Below are 24,528 nucleotides of genomic sequence, written 5' to 3' on the forward strand. Positions count from 1 at the left end.
GAAGAAAGCATGTTTTGACTAAACCTGAATGTGGGTCACAGATGGTTTACTAAAGCCATACCACTTTTTCTTCATCTGTTGATACCAGACTTTGGTGTTTTCTTGCACTGAGATAGGGCACAGGTCAATGCCCTTTGAAGTTGATGGGTATCTTTTCATGATTTTTAATGATGACTTCATTATATCCAGACTAAAATTTACCCTAGTGCCGATGTCCCCTCAGAGACCCTAAATATCACTTAAAAATTATTTGATTTCTAAATTATGAGATTAAATAAGGCTTTAAAAAAGTCCTTCTTTATACTTAGCTATATTTTATGAAGATAGAATTAGGTACTCCAACCTAATATAAACAACTTGAAGGTTTAAGTTAGGTTACACAGCTGTGTTGTACGTTGTCATACTAGGAATAGAAATCACATTTTTATACAGATCATATTTACAATGTATACAATTGTAAAATTACATATTCCAGATGAAATAGATACTCAAAACTTAGAGCAGGGTTTAACAGAATCCAAAATACCAGATTATTGAAGTGGTTTAAAGCCTCTTACTCGTAATTTGAGCCTTCCCTGGCATATTTGAATTCCACTCACATATTTGAAAGTAGGTGAAAAATAAAACAAAAAACAATGTAGGTTGGATGTTTGTAGAATTGAGTGTTGAGAAAGAAACTGTATCTCTAAGGTTGTTTTTTAATCCAAATTTGCCTACATTTTGATATTTAAACCGAAGAGAATTGCATAACTAGTTAAGTTTTACTCCTGTCAGTTCTGAAGTCTAGTGGGAGGATCTCAAGTTGCACATCTACATGGAGAGATAGGGGCTAAAATTACCATAATTCACATTTAAATATTTCCAGTTTTTAACTTCTTTGGGTTCAATAGAATGGTATCCGCAGCCTGGATACCTTAGAAAAGGAATTATGATAGCCTCCTTGGCCTTTCTTGTAGGTACAATGCTGCCCAAAGTCTTCCTGGAACAGACCTGATAGACAGATTCCTCCTTACCTTTGCATGAGCTGTCTCTGCATCAGAGCTTGCCACTGGCTCTCAGTAGAGAAGGATTTATTTGCATTAAGGGGCTATTTCATTGCTCTTTAGCTTGTTGAACTAGCTGCATGGAAGGTGAGATCTGTAGATAACTAAGAATCACGTATTTGATTAAAAGACGTTTTTTCATTAGTCTTGAGGATAAGAATATGTGATGGTTGTGGCAGCTTTGTTCCACTTTCTTAAGAGGAATCTTCCTCCTTTCCACGTTGCTTACATTTGCACAAATTCATACACTGTTTTAGAAAAATGGATAACTGAAAGTTATCACACTTATGTTTTCCTGTATGATTAACCTAATAGAAAACTTCCCTGGAAAATCTATTGAACTTTTCTTAGCTCATACTAAGAAAAAAAATATTATCACTGCACACATAAGTCCTAGATACTTTCATATTTTTACATGTGGAAAAAATTATTACAGTTTTATAGCTGATCATACAGAGATTTTCAGAGAATAGCAAGATTCACTCATCATTTTGTTGCCAAGAAAGAGCTTATCATTCTGCAAAGCCTGAGCTGGGAATGAGACAATTACACTGTCCATTTCTCCACTCCTAATCTGGCCAACTTGTCATTGTATCTACAAAACAGTATGTGCTGGACATGGTTTTGCTGCAAGTTACCATTATCCTAAGGATAATCTGTGCAAAAGTGGCATTTTGATAATTATACTTTTGGAATAAGAGTAGTAAAAGAAGAATGGGGAGCAACACAGCCCTTTCCCTCTGTTGGCTGTGTGAGTCTCATGATAGGATTTGAACTTTGCTTAAGTGGCATCTGTGATCTTCCAACTAATCCACCATGGTGCAAATCCATCATCTGCTGGTTTGTGACCCATAATTAAGGGCTACTTAGACATAGTCAGGAAAGGAGGTGAAGCTGTGGGACACAGCTGAATGGGAAAAATTAAAGACCAGGCTAATGTTTTTCAGCATCTGGAGAGTGTATGTTGGAAATATGTATTTGATTATTCAGTGCTGCTTATGGTAGGGGGACCCTTCACACCAAAACCACTTAAAATGAAGGGTATTTTGCCTGAAAAGTACTACAATATCTGTCCCCTGTGTGTCTTTGTCCAGCTAGCAATAAGTAGGATATAACCAAGAGAACTGGAATGATACCATCTACTCATTAGCCAAATGTGAGTGGCAAAGAAAAATAGAAAGCACCAGTTCATAAAAAGAAAACAGTAATATTTAGCATTTTGTAGTAAATATATTTAAACGTGCATAAACAGTAAAAGTGGTTTAATTTGATGATTGCTTTTCTACCTACACTTATCTGTTCTTTTCTGCTTGCATCCTGGTCGTATTCTTTCTTATTCTCACTGCCTTCTTTCCTCCTTTTCTTAGGCAAAGCTTGGAGATGAAATTCTTGACTACAGGGATTTGGCTGCTCTTCCTAAAAATAAAGCCATCTATAACATTGACCGCCCAGATATGATCTCCTATTCTCCATATATCAGTTACTCTTCAGATGACAGGCATAGTTACGGGGAGGTACTGAAACATGGGTATTTTTTTCACTATGAATTTGAGATTTTATGTGCATCATTAAACATGTGCATAATTTAAAAGAAAAACCCAACAAAACAACGCTTATAACTTCAGTTAATTGAATCATATCATCCATTCATTCATAAGGCCTTTCATGAAAACAAGTGAGACGATCATTTCACTTTTTAGTGTGTGGAACTTTCTGTGATCATTTTTTAAGCAGATGACATGTAATTAAAATGTTTTTCTCCAAGAGGAGTTCATGCATGTGGTAGGAAACAGGAGCCATTGCTAATTATAATGCAGAAATCAGAAGCGAAGCCAAATGTCTTCCATGATTTTTTTTTCTTCTCTTTAAAAGTGTACCATGTTATTTTTGTAACACAACAATGGTATCACTTTCCAAGTACAGATTTCTTTCAACTGTCCCTTAGTGAAGTTCATCCTCATGTCATGCATGCATTTCAACCTATTCATATGCAGTGCTAATATGATGCGGTTTGTGCTAGTGAAATTTAATTTAACATAATCTAACTAATACTAATTCTGTTTTTTTTTGTGAAGCATATTTGTATATAACTCCTGTCATGCAAGTTAGGTTTTTTTCTCTAACCATTTCTACCTTTCACTCGAAGTTCTGATTTCTTCTGTGCTTTTAGATGTGTTCTACAAATCAAACTTCTTAGACATATCTAGTTATATTGGAAAGTTATACATGGTCTAGAATGGAAACCTGCTTTGTTCTCTATAGACTTAAGTGAAACATGCTATAAGTAATAGCCATATTATTTATTATAACCTCTTTTACACTTAACCAGTACCACTAAAGTCTCAGTACTACTCTCATGTAAAATGCTGCATATAGGTTAGGTTCTGCAGACTCTCTTCCAAACCCTCTCTGTACAACGCTGAACCACAGTAGCTCCATTATAATGCATCCTAAAGGAATTAAGATGGTATCTGGTAAAGGATTTGAACAGGATTTAGGTTTCTGATTTCACAAAACCAAAAGCTGCTGCCTAGCCCTGTGGAATCTACGGAGTATAAACACTTCCTTTCTATGTTAGAACTCGTGGGCGCTGGTAGTTTGTTGCTGTCCTCAACTGCCCATTTACATCTCTGCTTGGCAGAGGTATGTAGACTAAACAACCTCCCACCCAGCTCCTGTGAGGACTCAGTCATTGCACCCACTCCGAGGTGGTTTTGGGCTGTGCTTGCAATCCAACTTACACATTTTCATGTTGCTCCAATTATTTATATCCTTGATATTACCAGGGCAGAAATAAATCCTGTGTTCCAAATTTCAGCATCCTGGCTACTACCTGCAGCCATGATACTTTCAGTAGACTTGCTTTGCTCAACTAACCAAACATAGTATTTAATTTTGAAAGGAAAATGACTGAACAGCAGTGGCAGCATGACTGGCCTCACCAGACCCCAGGATTCTGTAGTAAAGAAATCAGCAAAATCTTCCTATAAAATTATTTGTATCTTATTCCTTATTTACTTATATAAAACCAAAAATTGCCCTAACTTAAATGACAGGTGTTTTTCCAACTGTATCATGTGTTACACACAGATATTGATACTTTAAGAGTAGTTTTTCTCACAAGTAACATCATGCATGAATTTGTTTCACTAATTTGTTGTGTGTTGCTGTTTGCAGTCACCTCAGTTGCTCTCTCCAACACCTACTGAGGTAATCCCCAATGCCTTTGTTTCTCCTCTTCTGACCTGTTTTGTGATGCATAAACCTGGTCATATTGATAACCAGCAGCACCTGAAATGTGGGGTTTGCCTCCAGCCTCTACAGTGCATGGGGTTTTATAATTTGTTTTCCACGGTGTGTTACTTGTGTTGAATACGTGCTTTGCTTCTGGATTGTCATCTGTATACATCTACCTCCGCTGTCATCCATGTTTGTGCTCTCCAAAATAAAGGTTGTATGATGGTTACTTCTTCAAGCTCTACTAAATAAATTACATTGGGAAATATGATTTATGTTTACATTATTGGCTGCCAACATGAGTTGACTTGAATTAATGCTCAGCATAGCTTTCTCTGTGTCTTTTTATTTTTTTCCACAAATAGTTAAACTACTTTTTTAACTGTTTAACACATACTGTTACATCATTTGCACATACCTGAACTTCTAGGTGTGTTTTGATGTGCATTAACAATCAAAGCCAGTCATTATTTCACCTTAGAAGCAGTGATAGCATTTCACAGTTTCCTGGATAGTAACTCAATTACATATCACAGGCCTGGCTAATTTCTCCATTATCCCTATTTTATAAATTACAAAATTTTGGTAATAGCAGAGAATTTCAAATTTCTATTAAGGATTTTAAAACACAAACTACCACTATAAACACTGGTTAAACAGAGAAGTTAACCCATAGGGATGTAATTTAATTGCTAGTTTAAAAATAAAAATGTGCTTTATTTAATATTGGATTTCACTTGATTGCTCCTTCCAGAGACACAAAATACACAAAAGGTAAGGTCTGGAACAATGTCAAATTTTGGTGTTATAGAAGATTATAATAATTTCCTTTAAATTAGCTACGAATTATCAAAATGTCGATACTATTAAATTCCAAAAGTGACACTGGTATGGAAGTTGGTGCTGTCATGATTTGTGTTACCTGAACGCTCCCATGTTATCCAGCTTTTCCATACTTGCTTTCTTTCTCTGAAGAGTCTATGATCAGGTGCCCAGGCATCATCGTCTGCAAACTTGTCATCAGTTTTGTTGCATATCATACAATTGGGCACATCATAGACGGTTAACAGGCATTTAAATAACATCACAAGCCTTTCTAGAGACATTGCTATACTGCTTGTTAACTCTCTTTGCAAGGGTTTGAGTGAGTATTAAATAATGTAGCTACATTGGGAGGGAAACATCCCAAACTGGGCACAGAGGAGTTGGTGGCATAATGCCTACAGAACATCCATCGTAAGCTTGGGAAGGCATCAGTTGTTCTCTGTTTTTTGGGGGATGGGATTGTATAATCTCTTCTGAAATTGATATTAAAGAAATAATGTTTCTCACCACTATATAAAACTGATTTTCCATTTTTGAAAATGCAAGCAGTGAGTCTGGGGTGAGGTAGAAGGGACAGAGCACACCTGGACAAGAGAAGAAAAACTGATGAAGGGAAAACATTGTACATCTCTATAGAGTCAAGGATAATCCCAGAGAAGCTAAATTTATCCAAAGATGAATTGTAGGATGTAATTAAGTTGTCCTGATAGCGATCTGCATAGTAATTATGGGGCTAAGTAGGATCTCCTGTATGTTTAAATGGTGAATTATCTAGTGAGAGTCATATGAGTGCCAGTATTCATAACAAGTGACTAGCACTTGCTGTGGTATAGCATGTCTTCACTTACTCCTACTGGAATAGGAAAAGGGAAATATTTTTCGGACTATGACTGTCCATAGGGTTTTAAGTGGTTGAAGCCAAGGGTTTAGTGGGAAATGGGTTGTATGACTTGCTTTGCCAATGCTGCAGTATTAATATTAATGCTATGTATGAGTGTTTCTATCAGTTATTTAGCTAGTAATGACCATGTTGTAATATGCTACAGTGGGCAATTTATAGAGCAGACATAGTCATTTCTGTGACATAATAAAGCCAACAAATGCTGATTTTTTGTTGCCTGTAACCATTATGCATCCATTTGTATGGGTACAAAAGTGACCATAGTACTACCATACTAACCTGATTCCATCTTCCACTCACTTGTGTATGTTCAGGGAATTATACTGTCCTGAAACAATACCTTTACAGTCTTCTGTTCTTTTCAAATTATATATAATTGTCATTTTAAATTTACGTATGTGTTGACTTTCCTGGGAACATGACCGGTCTCTGATACTTGGCAGAGCTCTTTCAGTCATACTGCAGTGGAGGAGCTTATGGCTGAAAGCCACATCATTTCATTGTGATTGCATGGAGCGTTACAATAGCATTGACTTCCACCTGCACGGCACAGAAACGTGCAACATCATATATTCTGTCTATTTCAGAAGTTCTTTTCCCTAATGACATATGTTTCATCTTTCACTCTCAGGGTGACCAAGATGACAGATCTTTCAAGCAGTACAGGACGTCAAGTCCTAGCTCCGCTGGCTCACTGGGCTATGGTCGCTACACTCCAACCTCCCATTCTCCTCAGCATTACAGCAGACCAGGTAATGAAAAGCACCCTTATTTACTCTATAGATTTTTTTAGTACTTTATCTTATTTTTTAAGTAAGGTAGGCTCTAGTAGACAGGGGCTTAAGGTGGAGTAGTGGGTTTACAATGATATATTTACTGTGAACAGAGAGTCCCATGGGGAGAAACGAAACAAGTGCTTCAGGAACGAGCATCTAAGAAAATGAAAACAGGTGTCTAGAAAGATTGTTTCTATCTATGTGTAAATGGAAGACAGAACAGTTTAAAGAACTTAATCCTGGTCCCATCCTGCCTGAAGTTATGCATTCAATCCCTAGCTCTTTCAAGGTGTGGGGTGGTAGTTGTGAATGCACACAAAGCTGAGAGAGTGATTGAGTAACTTCATGAGCCTTTCTTGTACTGCAGGGTTATGGTCTGTGTCTCCTCTCCACAATGCAAGAGCTGGAGAATAACTAGTGATGCTATTGGCTTGATTTTGAAGGACAAGTTACTTTAGTTGAGAAGCTCACAGCAGTGTTCATTGCAGCTTTGGGCTGTAGTAGCAGCTGTGCTAGCGCTCTCGTCACACAGAGATCACCTCATTTTGATCTTTCCATGGGAGTCCATTAGAAAAGTCCATTCATATTTGGGCACCGTACAGAGTTTTATCCTTGGAAATAATCAACAAAATTGCTTAAAATCCATTCTAATTTTTCTCCACTTCACCATTTGGATGGAGAACACAGAGCATTTACAATATTCTTTTTGGGTGTCTTTTAATTTCATTGGCAATACTTTGTAATTATAAACCAGTTTTTTAAATAGGGAGTTCTTAATCTTTCCAGTGGAAATGAAAATTTTATGGATAACAGAAACAGTTTTTACAGGAATTGAATATATGTATAGATAAAGTCTTTGACAAAGTGGAAATGAGACTGAGTATCAAAGATCTATTAAATAGCAGAAATATTAGTCTCCACTGGAAGTGTGGCAGCTGTATCATGCTTAAGTTTAGCTGCACACTGTTAAAGCAAGGAGGAAAGATGAACAGAATTCCAAATTAATTCTAATGTTTTACAGCTTCATTGAAAATTCAGAAGATGGTCATCATTATTGCCGCTTCTAATAAATGCCAAAATGTGTTATCAGGATATTACTACAACAAAGCAAAGAAAGACGACTTTTGAGAATGTTTTTCAAAGTACTTAACCACATGTCTAACTTTCAGAGCTCAAATAACTTCAGGATGTTTCTTCAAATGCTTAAATTAGCCATGCACTTGAGTGCCCTGGTGTGTTGTGAACTAGATCCTACCAGTGTGCACCCGACAGCAGGGAGAACTGGGCCCACTCATAGCACAGTTCTCAGCAGAGATAAGGCTCTCCCCATTTCATTTCATTAGATCCATTATGAGCATATATCATTCCCTCTTGCAGCTTTTGAATATGCAGATTTTCCCTGAGTGCAGCTATGCTTTTTGTGATACCTTTTCTGGAATATTTTCTGATGCATTACATTATTAGGGGTTTTCTGTAATACTCTTTTTGCCTGTGGAAAGCCCGTGTCCCTTGGCTAAACACATAGTATGGCCACTGTGCTGTTTTTAGCAATAACTAGAGAAAGATGAAGTCTCACATATAAACTATATGTTTTCTAAGCATCAGGAGGAAAATGTTCCTGGAAAAAAGGATGGCATTGTAATTTGTGGCTTTCAGTAAGTGAACTAAATAGTTTATTTTCACTTACTCTCTGTTGCCCCCAGCTGGTACTCAGAGTCTTGGTACCAGTAGCTGCATCTCCCTGCCCCAACACCCAAGCCTTACATCTACATTCAGACATCATTACATCCCTTTCTTCAAAGGTAAGGTCCAGGAATGCAAAACCGTGCTGTGATACTGTAGACTTATTCAGATGTGTTTCACTTTTATGTCTGTGCAAGCATGGCTTCCACTTGGATAAAATTTGTCTTAATTTTGTGCAACTGCTTTCTTGATGTATTGTGTAAATTTGAAGAACTGAGTGGGTATGGGGCTTATTTTTGCTTTTTTTTCAGTGAGCATTAAGTGTATTTCCAAGGGGTGGAGGGAAAGAATTAGCTTCCTTAATGAAAATAGGGGAGGGAATAATTTGGAAATCTGTTCTAAAATGTAGTGCTTACCTTTACCTTATTTTGGTGGTGCTGAATAAATATTATAACCATATTATTGGATCCAACACTGGACGATCAGTTATCTTCTACTTTTAGATATTCTTCATCTTATTTGTAGCATTACAAACAATATGCCAGATAAGCTGGTTAAATCAGTAAAGCTACACTGATCAACAAATAATCTGTGCCTAAAACAGAGTAACTGAATCTATTCTCCTTGCCATTATTTTTTTATTTTTTTTTTTTCTTTCCAGTGGATATTAACTTTGAATGAACTCCATGTTCTGATGAGGCAGTACAGGGGAATGCCATGAACCTTTGAGTCAAAGGCTATTTTTTTTAGCTAGTTAGTTTAATGTCAGAAAGAGAAGACATTCAGCTACCTCATGTCTTCCTCTGAGTCCATCCTTTCTAATGACAATGTCAATGGGGTGGAGACATGAATGGCAAACATTTTCAGCGCCTGTTCCTTGACTCTCATTTACTGTTTGATTTAATAAAGCAAAACTGTTCTTGCTACTGTAACATTACAGAAAAGGAAGTGACCCTCTGAAGGAACCAGACTTGCAAACTCAATTGAATAGCAGGCATTCATTGCCTTTGGAAAAGTAATGGATGCATATTTATTGGGCCCTAACACATCCAGAAAGAGTCCTGCCCACAGTCAGCTGAATTTCACTGGTGCAAACAAGAACAGAATCAGGCTCGAGTCTTCCAAATGTGATCCCTGAGAGAAAATTTGGGAGGAAAAGATTGATGAGACTGAACTATTTGTTGCCATTTTAAAATCTACCTGAATAGCTCCTTCCCACAATCACAAAGCAGTCACCCACACGCATTTCTGGAAGGCTGGCACATACCCTAGTATTCTCTGAGGCACTACTTGAGCAGTTTTTTGATCTGTTCTCTAAATGTGGATGATGTTATCCAACCTGATGTACTGAGTGAGGAAAAACACTTTTGTGTGCTGCAGTGCATGATTTTGCTGTATGGAAAGCTCTTACTCAAAAGCCTGTCTGCAGTTGCTTAGCAGCACTCCTCTTAAAATGAGTTTCTGTTCAGTGCTACCTGCTGTTGCTCAGAGCAGTAGCAATTACTTAGTGCTTCTGTTTGGAGAAAGAAATCCTCTAGTGGCACCTCGTTGTGCCCAAACAATTATTAGTAATGTGATCAAAATGATGTTTTGCAATTCTGCAGCACTTTTTATCAAGGAGCTGAAATATTTTGCAAGCAGTAGCTTATAGTGCTCCTGGGAGACAGGCAAGCCTGGTTATCACTTTCTTGTATAGGTATCCTAAGCCCTGCAGAAGTTGCATAGATTACCTCCTGTTTTACACTGAATTAATGTCTTAGTCCAAAAGGAGTCAGAAGATTTGCCTCTGTCCTCTTCAAGGTCTCTTAATTCCTTTTTCTGAGTTGCAGACTGTATTTTTTTTTCTTTATCTTATTTTCAGTTTTAAAAAGGTGAAATCAAACTCATTTAAAAAAATTATTAAATCCAGAAATCATACACCACTTAATAATGCTGGAAGTAATCTTTGTAAAACCAGCACTCCACAGTTGTATTAAAAGTGTTTCTTTAGGCTTCCAGGAGACAGAAAATGATAGTTTCCCTGGGGAAATTAAAACAGGCAGAATCTTTTTTTTTTATTTCAATGAGTTTGTGTTGTATTCTTCCAGAGAATTACATGGTTCATCATTTTTCCAGTGAAAAATATGATTACCAAGTTCCTGTTCTTTCTTCAGTGCGCTGTAGTCAAGCTCCCATGAAGTATAGTAGGGTGAGCTGTTCTTTATCATGCAGACATGTGATTTAGTTATGCTCCGTTAAGGATTTTTGTCTTGGAATGTCCTCAAAATAAATCCTGTGAAAACCTCACTTCAAGAAAGCTTCACAGTTTACTGTCATAGAGTGTGATATTCCTAGTACCTACGCTTGGTGTAACTCTTGAGGTGATGGAGTCAGTGAGCTGTGCTGAGCCCTGCTGAAAAATACTTACTTAAATTGTGGTGGAATGTATCTTGCCTTTCTCGTGCACAGCTTCCCATTCATGTGGCTTTGAAAGCTTGAAAAGAATTAGTCATCAGACTTCAAAAAACTTTGTCTTGCTTAATGCACCATGTGCAGAGATATTAAAAGATCCAGTTTCAGGAGTACACTCTGACAACTCCCTCATCAGGCCAGTGGTATCTATCTGTTTGTTGTTCAATCCTGAACTTAGACAGCTCTTAATGTAACTTGTTATCAAGTTTCACATCCTCCCAGATGAGGTAAAAGCTGACAAGGAAAGAGAAATAAACAATGTTATACTTTTCCTGACAATCCCTTGAAAAGGGAGCATGGTCTGAGCTCTGGTCAGTTGGCTCCACAAACACAAGGTTAAGAGCCGCCTACCCTGTCAGCAGCCAAAAGACACAAGGAAGTTTTTGTGGTTGACACTCAAGTTCAAAGTAAGATTCTTTCCAAGTTACACAAAATCCAGGGAAGAGTTCATGATTCTGTTTTTTCGCTCTGCACTGACCAGTAGAGCAGAGCACAGCCTGCAGCTTCTTGTGGCAAAAGACAAACCCAAATGCTTGAAAAATCACTCTTTGGGGATAGTTGTAATTTCTCTGAGACCTTCTTTGAAGTTCTTCTTCAGTGTGTACCAGGCAAATCTTGAAAGAGAGAGATTCTTGGCGAAGTCTCTTTTGAGAGATTTTAATTATAGGCTAGATGAAATGACTGTCTGTAGTACCATCACATGAACTTTCTACATGGGTCTTCAGTTTGCTTTGTTATTAAAGACTTATTTTTGTATGCAAAATGTGGAATACAACTTCTCTTGTGTGTTTCTCCAAATCAGTGGCAGAATTAAAGTTTAAATGAGCATCAGCTTGTATGAGTGAACCTTTTCCCTCATTTCATCCTTAATTCTTCCCTTTTGAGCAAGTTAGAGGTTATGACTTTGCAAACCACTCCACACAGATGATCCTTGCATAGAGCAGTTTGCAGATTTGCTGTCCGCTAGTACTTGTGCTTGTATTCTGTAATCTTAGAAATTTATTTCTCTTAATCAATGCTTCCTCCTGATTCCTTGCTGACCTATCCTATCCCTGAAGAAGGACCCTGTAGGTGTGTACTATACCAGCACCTCGGGGTCACTGCTCAGTGAAGTGATTATTCATGCAGGTCATATATGGATATACATTTTTAATAATATGCTAGGTTTTAAGTAAATTAGGAATTAATACACTGTGAAAATCACTTGAAAACTTTCCTTTTCTTTTTAAATTAAAAGATTCCAATAGTAACATCACATTTGAATGAATGACAAGTTTTTTAAGGGGTTTGGGGTCATACGGGACCTTGCTTAAATAAGTGTCTACCACTTCTCTTTGCATTCAAACTGGGAGTGATACTGAGGCTTCTTCCATTTAGCAGGGATGGCCAGGCATCTGGGCAGCAAGCAGCAAAGAAAGAGGGAATTAATAAATGTGCATTGAAACCTGTCACTACTTCTTTCCTTCCAAGAGCAAAGCAGGAATCAAGAAACTGAATAACTGTCTGGTTCCTTGTCTGAGGACAACTGGACTGCCAGGTGATGGTGATGCACCAAGATTTTAGTAATTCCATAATTCTCCCCTTACCGTTTGGAAGGACCAGAGGCTATCAGCACATGCAGTTGTGATTTCAGCTCTCAACTGCTCAGATTACATTTTTTTCCAAGGAGAAATCTCTTCTATTGACTACACAATGGTAACAGCTGAAAAATTTTGAGTTCTAATTTTTCACCAACTGTAAGAATAACAGGCACACAATTTAGAATGGATTAGTTAGCGTATCATCATGAGATACACAGCACACTCTTCTGACCTCATCTGGCCTGTTTGTGCTCCTGCCGGACACAGTGGCACTACGCAGCTGACTTCAGTGATGCATGTCAAGGCTGGCTTTGCTGACAGACCTATGACCATGCACCCACTGTTTGTCAGCAGAGGCAGAGACCACCTCCATGGGCATGGCCTAGACAGTTATGGTAATCCAGTAGTTTTATGGTTAGAAAACTTCCCCTCCCTGAAACTGGAACTCAGTTACAGATCTAGTATCCCTGAGCTGCTGCACGTTCTTTACCCCAAAAAAACTTGCTATAATTTCATCATTACTAGCCGTTAAATTTGTGCTCCATCTGCACTAAAACAATAACAGTGAATTAACAACCATTTTATGTTAGAATAAATGTCATGTTTGGCTTCCAGTTGCTTAACAGTGCTGTAAACTAATAGGATTTTACAAGTCCCAAAAAAGTAGAGCTTTACTTTTTTGTTTGCCAAGCAGCACTATAATGCCATAGAGGGTGCTTCTGGGAAATAAGCTAAGAAGAAATAAGTGGCATCTAATGAGCATTTGACAAAACAAGTGTAAAAATGAATACACATCAATCCTATGTATATCTTGAAATTTGGTGAAGTGACTATGGCATTATAGATCTATGACTTGATAATCCAACCTTGTTTGCATAAATAGAGCTGTGGCATGTTACCTGTGGGAAAAGTTTTCAATTAAGAACCAAATTTCAACATCTGTTTTTGTCACTGATATATGCAAGAGTATTTGATTTTACTGGAACATCTGGTTTTTAGTCTAGTCCTGCTCTGACATAATTTAAACACCACTGAATGATTTCATTACTGGTTTCAGGGCAGGCCATGAGCCATAGCATTAAACTTGTAAAAAAACTTGATTGATAGATTACTCAGTTAAGGCTATGCAAAACACATTGCAAGGCTGTGGAAGTTCTTACCCTTTTATTTTCTTCATTAAAGTGCTGTTAAAAGACAAGCTTTAGTTTCAAAGTGGGGCAGTTTAATCTGATATTATCTTTCAGATATTCATTATTGATGAGATGCTTGGAGACTAAGCCAATACACTGTGCTGAAAAATAATGAACTTCACAAAAACCATATATTTAAAACTGTTGGATTAACAAGTCATTCTGAACAAGCTTTTATGCTTGAAATACTCTACTTTGCTTTCCATTTTTTCTTTTATCTGCTTTCTTTGCTCTTCCCCTTGGAGGCAGTGAAAGTGGTCGGAGCACTCCAAGCTTATCCATGTACTCAGACAGCAAATCTTCACCTTCTGTCTATCAGCAGGCTCCTAGGCATTTCCATATCCCAGGTAGGCACTCACTGCTTAGCTTTTGATCTTCGATTGCTGACATCTGTTTATTCTCTTCTGAATGTAATTCTTTTTTTCATTGATCTGTCAATTTGAACTTCAAGAGAAGAAAATGTCTGATAAGTGCAAATCTGTTACCTGCTAAACTTCATCTCAGAAATAAAGAAGTTAGAGAGCTGTGCGCTTGTGGATGTTAAAAAAGAAAGTGTTAGAGGAGGCACGCAGTGACAAGTGTTATTAAGCCTACAAAGGTACAATTATTTATAGTGCCATGGCTGCATAGGTCTTGAATTTGTGTGCAGGAGGGAAGGCTGAAGGGGTTTTTTGGCTTTGTTTTTTTTCCTTATCCATGTACTCTTTGAATTAGTCATATTAGCATAGATTTGAAAATAGCTGGAAGACTTTAAAACTCCAGAGGCTCACTGTGGCTGTGCTTTGCATATGTACTGTACTATTTTCAAGTTCACGTTCAGTCAACAAGCGCATTAAATTTATGTCCACACTGTTTAGCTTTTTGACTGCTAAGCACATCTACCTGCTCAGTGGAATAGCTTATTCATTTTTAACTCAAAGGGCTAACGTTTCTGTAAAGAAACCATAATTAGGAATTGTATTTGCTCAGGTCTGTAATACTACGTAAATCTGATGTCTGTACAATGTGTTATGAGAACCCTGGACTGTGGCTCTGGGGGCTTTAAAAAATAAAATGCCGGAAGGCTGAGTTCAAAATATATTCAAAATGTAGGCAAATTGTAAGATTTTCTGTAAGAATATTGAGCATTTCAAATATAAACATCTATATCTGAACATGTACAGTTTTCATAATTAGTGGAGAAATTCCTTTTTGAAGTGTGACTATAATAGTAGTCTGTACCTGTATATGAGTTTTATTTTAAGTAGTGGCAAGTGTAGCCAGTTTCTTTTTGTCGTCTATGAAATATACATTGGTAGTGCAGGTGTAACCACCTGCATTTCAGCAAATTGATGTTATTGAAGGTGTCTTAAAGCATTGCAAGAGACTGAGGAGGGATTATGTTGCATAGGCAGGTATAGCCAATGTTTTAAGTATATAAAGATGATGAATAAAGCTTCGTTCTCTTGTAACAACCAGTGAATGACAAACCGCTGAATGAATGTTCAAGTCTTTGGGGAAATGTTTGTATTTTTAGTGTTGCTGAGAGGAGAACGAGCAGCATTGTCTGAATTGCTTTCTTACTCTTTTATTCTTTCCTTTCTCTTTCCTCTTCCTCAGACACTGGCGTAAAAGATAACATCTATAGGAAACCTCCTATCTACAAACAGCATGGTACAGTCTGCTTTTCTCTGTTGCAGCTTTATCTACGTGCCTTTGTAAAGAAATGCCTATTGACTTCCAAATTAGTTTGCTGTAGTCTTTGCGTTTCATTATGTCCCTAGAATCTCAAATAGAAAAGGAAGAAAAGTAATGTGAAAATTAAATAGTGTTTTATATAATATGCTGTGCAAGGATTCGGTAACTTCTTTAAAACTGGAATAATGATACTTTGATTTTTCTTGGTAATTCAGAGCTTATACTAGCTTCAAAGCAGGTTTCTCATTTATGGAATGCTACAGAACATGTAAATGTTGAAGGTTGCTCTCCTGTTTTCAGACCATGCCTTGGGATACCTAGCTTTTTAGTTAATTCTGACTTCTACATTGCTTGGGGAAAAAATGTTCATTGATAATTGGTGAATATGAAATATCTACCTTTCATCTGCAAGTTCTTCAAGCTGTAAAACATCAAGAGTAAATGTAGTCACACCATGACTACAAAAAAATTCAGTAGGAACAAATTCAGTAGCTGATAATATCAGCAAGATGTGATTGGAAAACCTTTGGTAGACCCAGCAACAAGGTTGCTGTCTGAGTTTCTAAACAACACAAGAAATATGTGATGTTTTCTGCCACTGAGAATCTGACTTAAGACCCTAGTTAATGTGAAAAATATAAATACAAAGTGTGTGTTCTTCTATTAATATTTCACTAATGAGCATCACTGGGTTGCTGTCAGTGCCTGCCTACTATGTTCTCAATGATGTTTGACAATGATCTTGCTTTGTGATACAGGATTAGTAATAGGGAATTCATTTTCCCAAAATGAATTCCACCATTATTCTTTGGAAACAAGCATGTGGGGATTCTGCTGCAATAAGGGTGCCTGAAAAATGCAAAAGTTTAAAGAATTATGCTTTCAGGTAGTTATCTTTATGCTATCTTTCTTGGAAAACAACAATTATTTCTGGTTTGGATGAAGTTCTAGTTGGGCTCTGATACAGCAATAGAAGAAGGAAAATTGTCAGCTAATGTCTCCCAGCTGAGTGAGTCAGCCTGTGCATGTTCACTGTAGCTGGTACTTTATGCACATTCAGATCATCCAGATTTAGATAACCTCTGTGGATTTTCTGGGTATGGTTTTGAGCAAAGCAAGACTTACTAACGTTTCAGTGCACTTTAGGTGTTGGTCTGTGTTAGACATTTTCTGCTCACAGTATCCTAATCTTGGACAAACTAATGTTACCTCTCAGGCAAAAAGATAGGATCTGTTTGGTTTAGTGCTTGATTTAATGTAATCTTTCCACCTTATTTTCTGCCCAAGCTCTCTAATTCCTTCTTGTCTTTAGATACACAAATCACTTGAGGCAAGTACTCAGGCTGAGGGAAAAAAAAAGCTACTGACAAGCGAAAATGTTGCATATTGTAGTGGTGTTTGGAAAGATCATGAGCAAATGCAAAGTTACAATCATCTGGTGTAAATCAGCGTAGCTTCACTGATTTACACAAGTTGACAATATGGCTCCGATGTCTTGTGTCCTGGCGATATCATTTAATTTTATAGACATTTTTGGTTTGAACAGAGGATTTTAAGCAGCAGCGTTTTTTTTTCTTCCAGGCAAGGCATTTTTATTTCAATTTTCCATCCATCAGATATGCAGTCGATGTCTGGATTATGTCAGGTTTGCACTGCTGGATGGAGTTGTTCCTCATAATCACTGGAGTGAGCTGGAAATTAAATTATCAAGTCAGCAATTTCTGTAAATTAACAAAGATATATGTTTTAAACTTTATTTTAGAGATTATAGATGTTCTGAAAGGTTACACTGAAAATGCACACTTGTTTTTCTACTAAGAGCAAACCATAATGTACTCTGACTCAAGCAAACAGAAAAAAACAGTGAACTTTCCTTTCAATAAAAAAGAAATTAAAAATAAAACAATAAATAAAACTTACCTTTTATGCTGGAAGAACCTCCAGCTAAAGCATGAACACGTGAGCAGCTGATGATTCAGCTCCTTAAGCTAATAGGACACTGAACTAATACATGCTGAAAAGGAGCCAGAGAACATTCCTTCATTGAAGAGAACAAGTTTGAACAAACAAGCACAAAAATGTTCTTTACAACAAAAAGTGCAAGGAGCTCTTCCAGAACATTTGGCTTTAAAGGTTTCAGTTACAGCAGTGCCCAGTAGATTTGCTGTAGCTACAGCTTCTGTGTTTCTATTGTAAACACCCAATTCCAGAATGAAAAAAGGTGTTGGAAAAATAAAGTATATGAGAGATGAGGCTGAGACCTGAGGTCAGAAAGTGAAGAGTGCAGGAGCTTGCCAAAACATCAGTGAACCAGTTTTAAGTACTTCTTGCAATGTAGGGACTTTAATCTTCACCTGTCATATTGGATATTTCTTTCTATTTATTTCTTGGAGAAGCAGTTTCCCATCTTGGGAAACTGCTTTCCTCAGGATGCTATTAACTGACTGTGAAAACCTTGAGTTCTGTCATAGTTTTATTTTATGACCCAGCTTTGTTTTGCCACATTAAATTGTGAAGAAAAACCAGCAACAGCAACCCAACTCTGGAGTTGCAGATTTTCTCCTCTAACCCACAGATTGTTTCCTTACTGCAATTTGTCATTTTTTGTAAGTATCACCTCTTCAGCAAAACCAGTTAAGGTCTCGCTGTGATCTGTGTGATGGCACCAGAAAATGAAACAGAACAGCACTGAAATGCTTATGGTGGTGGCCTTTTGCCCATGTTGTTTAGATAAAGGGCAGATCCTCTCCTAACATGCTGGTGGGGAAACAGAGGGACAGAGTTGTTCCTGACTTGCTGGGGGTGTTGCAGCACTTCTGATGGTGCAATTTAATCTCCTCACCTCTGTCTCTGAGAATCTAATCTGAGCATCTTGTATTATCATACTGGTTTTATTATTTATAAATATGTTTTCTGGCTACATTGCATTGCAAGAGGCTCTTGTGTTGCCCTTTTTACTCAGGCGCTGCAGACAATCCCTTGTTAGGATGACTTCTCATGGGCTTAAAATTAATGCTAGATCATTGCATTGCTTCATTTTCTTACCATTAAAACCCTCCCCAAAACAACATCAAGCAGGCAAATAGGGCTCAAATTTTGTGAATTTACCTGAAATGATGTGAAATTTGGTGCAAAATCTTTCTGCAAGTTTCTGAGGTGTAACTCAGTGTCTGAAATACTCTGGGACATAAAAGGCAAGGAAAACCACATTTGATGGTTGGAAACTATCTAATGAATAGCTTTTAGGTTTTCAGCTGAATTTTTTCTAAGCAAGATGGAAAGTTACAAGACAACAAGCTAATAGTAAAATATCAGCAATATTTTCTTCTTGTTGTTGGACTCTTTAAGAGGGCAATATAGTCAGAAAAGAGGTTGCTTAAAGAACTGTGAATTCTAGAGCCTGACAGTCTCTCTTGCTGATTTCATGAAGGAGTAATACCAAATTTGTTCCTATCTTATTTGCCATAATTTCCTATCCTCCATAGGAGGCCCAGGTGTGCAGACCACAAAATATCTGTGTAAACCATGTGTACTTTCATGGTCATGGTAACTCAGAAGAATGGGGAAATGACCACACTGTGTGCAGTGACCATATAAATCTGTCCTTAAATTATGATGTAGGGTTTTTCCCACCAAATATTCCTACAAAGTAGTTTCTTCCTAAAAAGATAGGTTTGAAATCCAGCAAGAGTAGATTGTCTAAATTTACTGCATATCTGAAAGATGAATATTAGTATAATAATTTCAAAATAATTTAAATAATTCTGTGAAATTATAGTTCTACACATCAAATTTTCTGCCCAGGAAAATTTCTTCTTGTTTCTTTCTTTTTATTAGTATTATTTTTAACTCTTAAAAACATTTGAAACAGTCAAAACAGAAGACAAAAAAAGATGTAATATGTTCTAATTTTTAAAATTAACTTAATCTTCCAGCAGCAAGAAGATCAGAAGGGGAGGATGGAAGTTTGGATCAGGACAGTAAAAAGGTATTGATGAGAAAGAACAAAAGGGAGTAGTTTATCAATCTTTTTTGCAGCAAGTGTTTTTTAAAACATATTCATATGTAAAGGTATTCTTTCACATAACTGAAATAATCATTTAGGTCTTTCCAAGGAAATAAAGAAAAGCTTAATCTCTCACCCAGAGGGTTTAGAATCTACATTCTATGGTAAAGAAGGAAGTAGGGATATTGAGATTAAAAGCAATAAGCTCATGGATTTTCACTCAGTATATACATTGGTAATTCAGTTAAGCTTGCGGACTTTTACTTATGGTGCATATTAAGCCTAGAGGGAAAATGTTAACAGCAGATTAGTTACAAGAAAATGATTGCATCTTCTAAAGTGGGGTGCAGTGGGCAGCTTAAGTAACAGAGAAACTACCCTCAGGCTAGCTGCAAGTTAAGTGTTTCTGGTAGCTGTGATGTCTAAGTCATGATATAGTCAACTTTTACAACTTGGTAAAAGGTGCTACAAGTTGCACTGAGCATAAACATGCTGTCAGTTCACCAGGCTTCCTGGATAGGTGAGGTAGGAGAACTTCATTCAGGTGTTGAATCCTGAATCTTGTAACAGGCTTTTACTCTTTCCAGCTAAAGACCAGTTGGCTTATTCTGAAAGGAGATACAGACACCAGAACTAACTCCCCGGATTCAGACACACGGTCCCTGTCTCTGGCTGCTGACAGAGAAAACTTCCCGAGGGCACAGGAGACTGCTGGCTACTCCAGTGAGTACTGTATCCCTTGACCACCAGTGCTGTCAAGTTGGAATGTGGCAAAGGAAAGTGGCCCTGTTGCAGCCTAGTCCACACAGCTCTCCAGTTGGCTTTATGTTTCATCTCTCTATCGTAATTACGCCTCTCTGTCAGTTTGTTTTGCTGTGGTTTGTAAGCATTCAGTGCCTTCAGATTTCAGTAGTGAAACTGTTTGTAGTGTTATATTAGTGAAGGAAGCAGCATTGTTCATACAAATGCTGTATTGTCTCTTCGGACAGCAAACATTCTTTACCACAAAAACCTGCCCCTCATTAATACATAAAATGTGCTATCTATTTTCAATACACAGGATGGTAGATTGTTGACTTGTGCTAATAACTCCTTCATTCAGATTATGGAGTTTGAGTATCAGTAGAGCCATTTCTTCTGTATCATGATAAGCATAAAGAACACTTTGCTCCAAAGGTTAACTTAGAATGGCATTTTTTTTTGTTATCACTCACAGTTATACCTGTAAGTTCACAGAAATCTTGGAAGTGGAATAATGGGATAATTTCATTACTAAATACTGGTCTGAAGATAGTATGCCCATGCTAGCTGTCAGTACCAAAAGCGTGCTCTACACATTTCTTACTGCACATTTCTGCAAGTCAGGAGGTGAAAGTAATCAGAATTGCATCTGAACTTTAGTTTTAGATTACATAAATAATTAAAAAAATAGGTTAAAAGAATTTTAATAGATAACTGGGCCATTCCTCTCCCTGCTTCCTCCGTTACGCCACATGACTGTAGCAGGTCATCTGAGGTAAACAAGTTGGGGAAGCAGTTTTCCAAAAGAATGCATCCAATGCAAGGCATGTCTGGCAACAGAACTAGGATGTCATTTTGGTAATATGATAGCTGGCTCCATCAGCTTATATTAAGGAAATTATGGCTTAGCTATGCAAGGAACAGGAAAAACAGATGGTACAAAGTCTGTCACAAGGCTGTAACAAGATAAAGAAGAAAAGTTATTTTGAATCATCCATCTCACTGGCTAAATTGAATGGATTTGATACCTTAATCCTCCTTAATTCCTTATTTTAAGGAATTCCTTAATTCCTTAAAACCAGACATCACATACATGTGCACAAGGTGTACTGTAGGTTTCGCCTGTGCAAGGAAAACCAAGTCTGACCACCTCACACACCTAACATCTGGACACCTAAACCTTTCATTGTAATGTACACGTTGGGTGTGTTTGGGAGCTTCCTGGAGTTGATCTAATGCTTTTTTTTAGTCCTATTTTCTATAGTTCTATTGATCTAATGTGTTCTATAATAGTCCTTGTACACAAATATTAAGCATGGAGAAGTATGTAGCAACCAGGAACTGTGTTACACAGGAACAACACATGGTGTCAATGTCACTCTTCTATACCAGCATTTCTCTTATGGTATTTGTTTGGGATTTTTTTATTACTATTATTATCTCAGAATGTGGATCTATAAAAACTAGAAATGCAAAAGGTGGTTCACACCTTTGTCAGTGTCAATTTTACCTCTGTGAAAATGTGATATAGCTTGTGGTGTTCATTTTCCATTGCTTTTTATCAGCAGTTCTCTGTCCCTCCTGAAGATTGTCCCTGTTATCCAATTAGCAGCCATATAGAAATGAAATTGAAGTTTTCTCTTCCTGACATTTACATTTCCTTTTTTTTTAACCTTCATCCACCTGACTGTTTTAGTACCCATAGACATCCTATGTAATTTCTTCTTTACTCACTGTTTCCCTACTTAGTTCTGAATATCTGTAGCGTCGCATGCCCCATTAGCCATGGAAAAGTAGCTTCTCTGCCTTTTGCACTTACGATTGAGAACTCTGACATTCAGCCCCATCTCTGTGGCATAGTCAGTGAGTATCAGAGAAAATAAACTTTTGGGATATAGTTTTGGTGCCAAGTGGTTACAGGCAACGTGGAGGGGGGTTAGCAGGCATCAGACTGAATCTCTGGTGATGTGTCCAAGCATACTGTACCAACAACCCTGTGTACAGACGAGCCTGCATTCATCTGTCCAACCTCTGAGTAAACCAGAGAAGGTTTATTCTGCTCTGGAAGATATTTGGCCACATTACATTAGCTATATGCCCAGAAGAATACATCTAACAACAAAGCACATCAGTACAAGGCTTCTAGATGCTAGCAGGCATCTAGAATGAAGCTTGAATCTCCTTACATCTGTCTGTGTAAATGTGTTTTGTTTCTGTATTTGTAGATGTTTAGTAATTAATTATTTATCATAATTCATTAAGTGTTGCATATTTAGGAAAGCAGACAGCTGGCAGGGCGCGTAACCCATGCTGTTCATGTGTCCCTGATGTGCTGAGAGGCAACCTCAGAATATCCAGGTTAAAGTCAATATCATACTAGGAAAAGCAGGAGCCATATCCATGCAGAGAGTAGCTGATGTTCAGGTAGTGCCTAATCAGAGAGAAAGATTGCTTTATCTTGGCCAGTTACTCCAGAAAATTTACTGTACTGGTTGGATGTGATAATGAGCAGTACGTGGTTGTTGGCTTCTAGTGTTTTATTTTTTCTTTATATTTAAAAAAAAAAAAAAAAAAGTGTTTGATTTTGTAACTAAGTTCATGGGAAACAGAAGCTAAGTGAAATACAGACAGTTCTCACTGGAGTCGGTGGGTCTTGCCAGTTTTGTTTTGGGCTATTGCAGCTTTATTTGTCTCTTGGGTTTCTTCCAGCTGGCCACACGAGGTCTCTTGCGCCTGCGGCAGTGGCTCAGCTCTGGAAGCCTAGAGGCAGCTCCTCAGCTGCGACCTGCTGGAGTGAACCCCATTTGCTTTCAAACTGGGCTTTACCTTGGTGCATTTTAGAACAAAACTGTCTCACCCATCTTCTCTGTAGACAAGAGGCCAAGAAATAGAACTCTGCACTGATGTTCAACACCAACATCTTCTTCCAGGCAGGAGCAGAGATGATAGTTCTGTTGCACATACATTCATTCTACCTCACACTATTATACTCTTTTCCTTCTGGTGTCACTGCCATTCAAATAACAGGCAATGATAAGTTTCTGGTTTCCAAACTGGAATAGCCAAGTGATCCATCTAATTCAGTAGTCAACCCTACATCCGTGTTACCACACATGGAAACCCCTGTGAGGCTGAAAACAAAAGTTCTGCTTGTAGTTGATACCACTCCTCAGATGGTGGTTGATTATGTTTCTAAAACATCTCTTGCTTTTATAAATCATCTTCATTTTACTAGCTTAAATAAGTTAAGTTTATCAAGCTTCCTTTCCTGTGATGAGCTTTCATTGCCCCAGTTATCCTGTAGGCCACTGGCCTAGTGGAGTTAATTTGGCCCACTTGAACACTGATGAACAAGAACAGCACAAAGGATTCCTCCAGGATCAACTGTCACTGCCTGAAAATACTCTCTTTTCTGTATTTTTCATGTATCATGACAGACATTTCAAACTTTTGTGCTTTTTTAACACTTAGATTAGCAACTCAAGGTCATCTTGTGATTGAGCTGTATATCTAAGCTTGTATCCTTCACCATCATTTCCAAATTATGAGCTCTCAGCTTAAACTGTAAAAGTTTGGGGTATTTGTTAGTCCCCAAGTGCATGAATTTTCCCATGAATTATTAAATTTTACCCATTTCTATTACATTAATGTTCAAAGTTGTCCCAGTTCTTTATGATAGCCCAATCCTCCTCCTGCCTCAGTGCTTTGTAACTCTGTATAGACAGGAAAGTTTATTAGCCCATTACTATTTTTGGTGTCCAGAATATTAGTTAAAACATGAGGTGATTTCAGCTCAACACTAGTCCATGCTGACACATCTCTATCAGCTCTGCTGAGTTCTCACTACCCATTTCTTTAATTTCAGTTTTTCCTTACAGATCTTAAAATTCCTCTGATAAACTCCATCTTCTCCAGATTTGTGTATAACTCCATATGCAGTCAAATACCAAACACTGTAATGACATCACATCAGATGAGATCTGATAAAATATATGATGTGCAGAAGTTATTTCTCTTAAAGAAAGCTTCCACCCAAGTCTGTCAATGTGTCTTTAACTTACGTCAAACCAATTAAAATCTCTGTGAATATAATTTATATTCTGTTTACTTCAATGTTTTTATTCAGTCTTTCCTTAAGTTTTCTGTTGGGAGCACACTAGTAGCTCCTTATTACCTCTTTTCCTTTACATATAAAAACTAGAGTTGTAGTTCTCCAATGGTAACAGGTATTGGATTTCAATATGAGCTTATCGCTCCCTGTTTAAGTACATTAAGTGCTTTGAATTATTGGTTGATTCATTGGTATACCCTTCCTCCATTAGCTTTCTCCCCATTACTCAGTACTCTACCTTTTGTTCCTTAAAATAGAGGTGAAATACTCCTTCAGTGTTGGAGCCCTACCTAGGTTACCTTTCACC

General features: G+C 37.5%; 1 protein-coding gene across 1 annotated transcript in view; it reads left to right on the top strand.

Annotated features, from left to right (window-relative positions):
- ABLIM2 (actin binding LIM protein family, member 2) overlaps window positions 1-24,528 on the top strand; it is a 102,902-nt gene that overhangs the window by 59,707 nt on the left and 18,667 nt on the right. Inside the window, exons 10-16 of the mRNA XM_010011350.1 lie at window positions 2,411-2,557; window positions 6,638-6,758; window positions 8,486-8,584; window positions 13,932-14,033; window positions 15,286-15,339; window positions 19,299-19,351; window positions 19,957-20,092. Of these exons, the coding sequence (XP_010009652.1) occupies window positions 2,411-2,557; window positions 6,638-6,758; window positions 8,486-8,584; window positions 13,932-14,033; window positions 15,286-15,339; window positions 19,299-19,351; window positions 19,957-20,092 (712 nt within the window). The remainder of the gene's footprint in view (window positions 1-2,410; window positions 2,558-6,637; window positions 6,759-8,485; window positions 8,585-13,931; window positions 14,034-15,285; window positions 15,340-19,298; window positions 19,352-19,956; window positions 20,093-24,528) is intronic.

The sequence above is a fragment of the Nestor notabilis genome, unplaced genomic scaffold (genome assembly GCF_000696875.1).
Source record: "Nestor notabilis isolate BGI_N333 unplaced genomic scaffold, ASM69687v1 scaffold24893, whole genome shotgun sequence".
NCBI lineage: Eukaryota > Metazoa > Chordata > Aves > Psittaciformes > Psittacidae > Nestor > Nestor notabilis.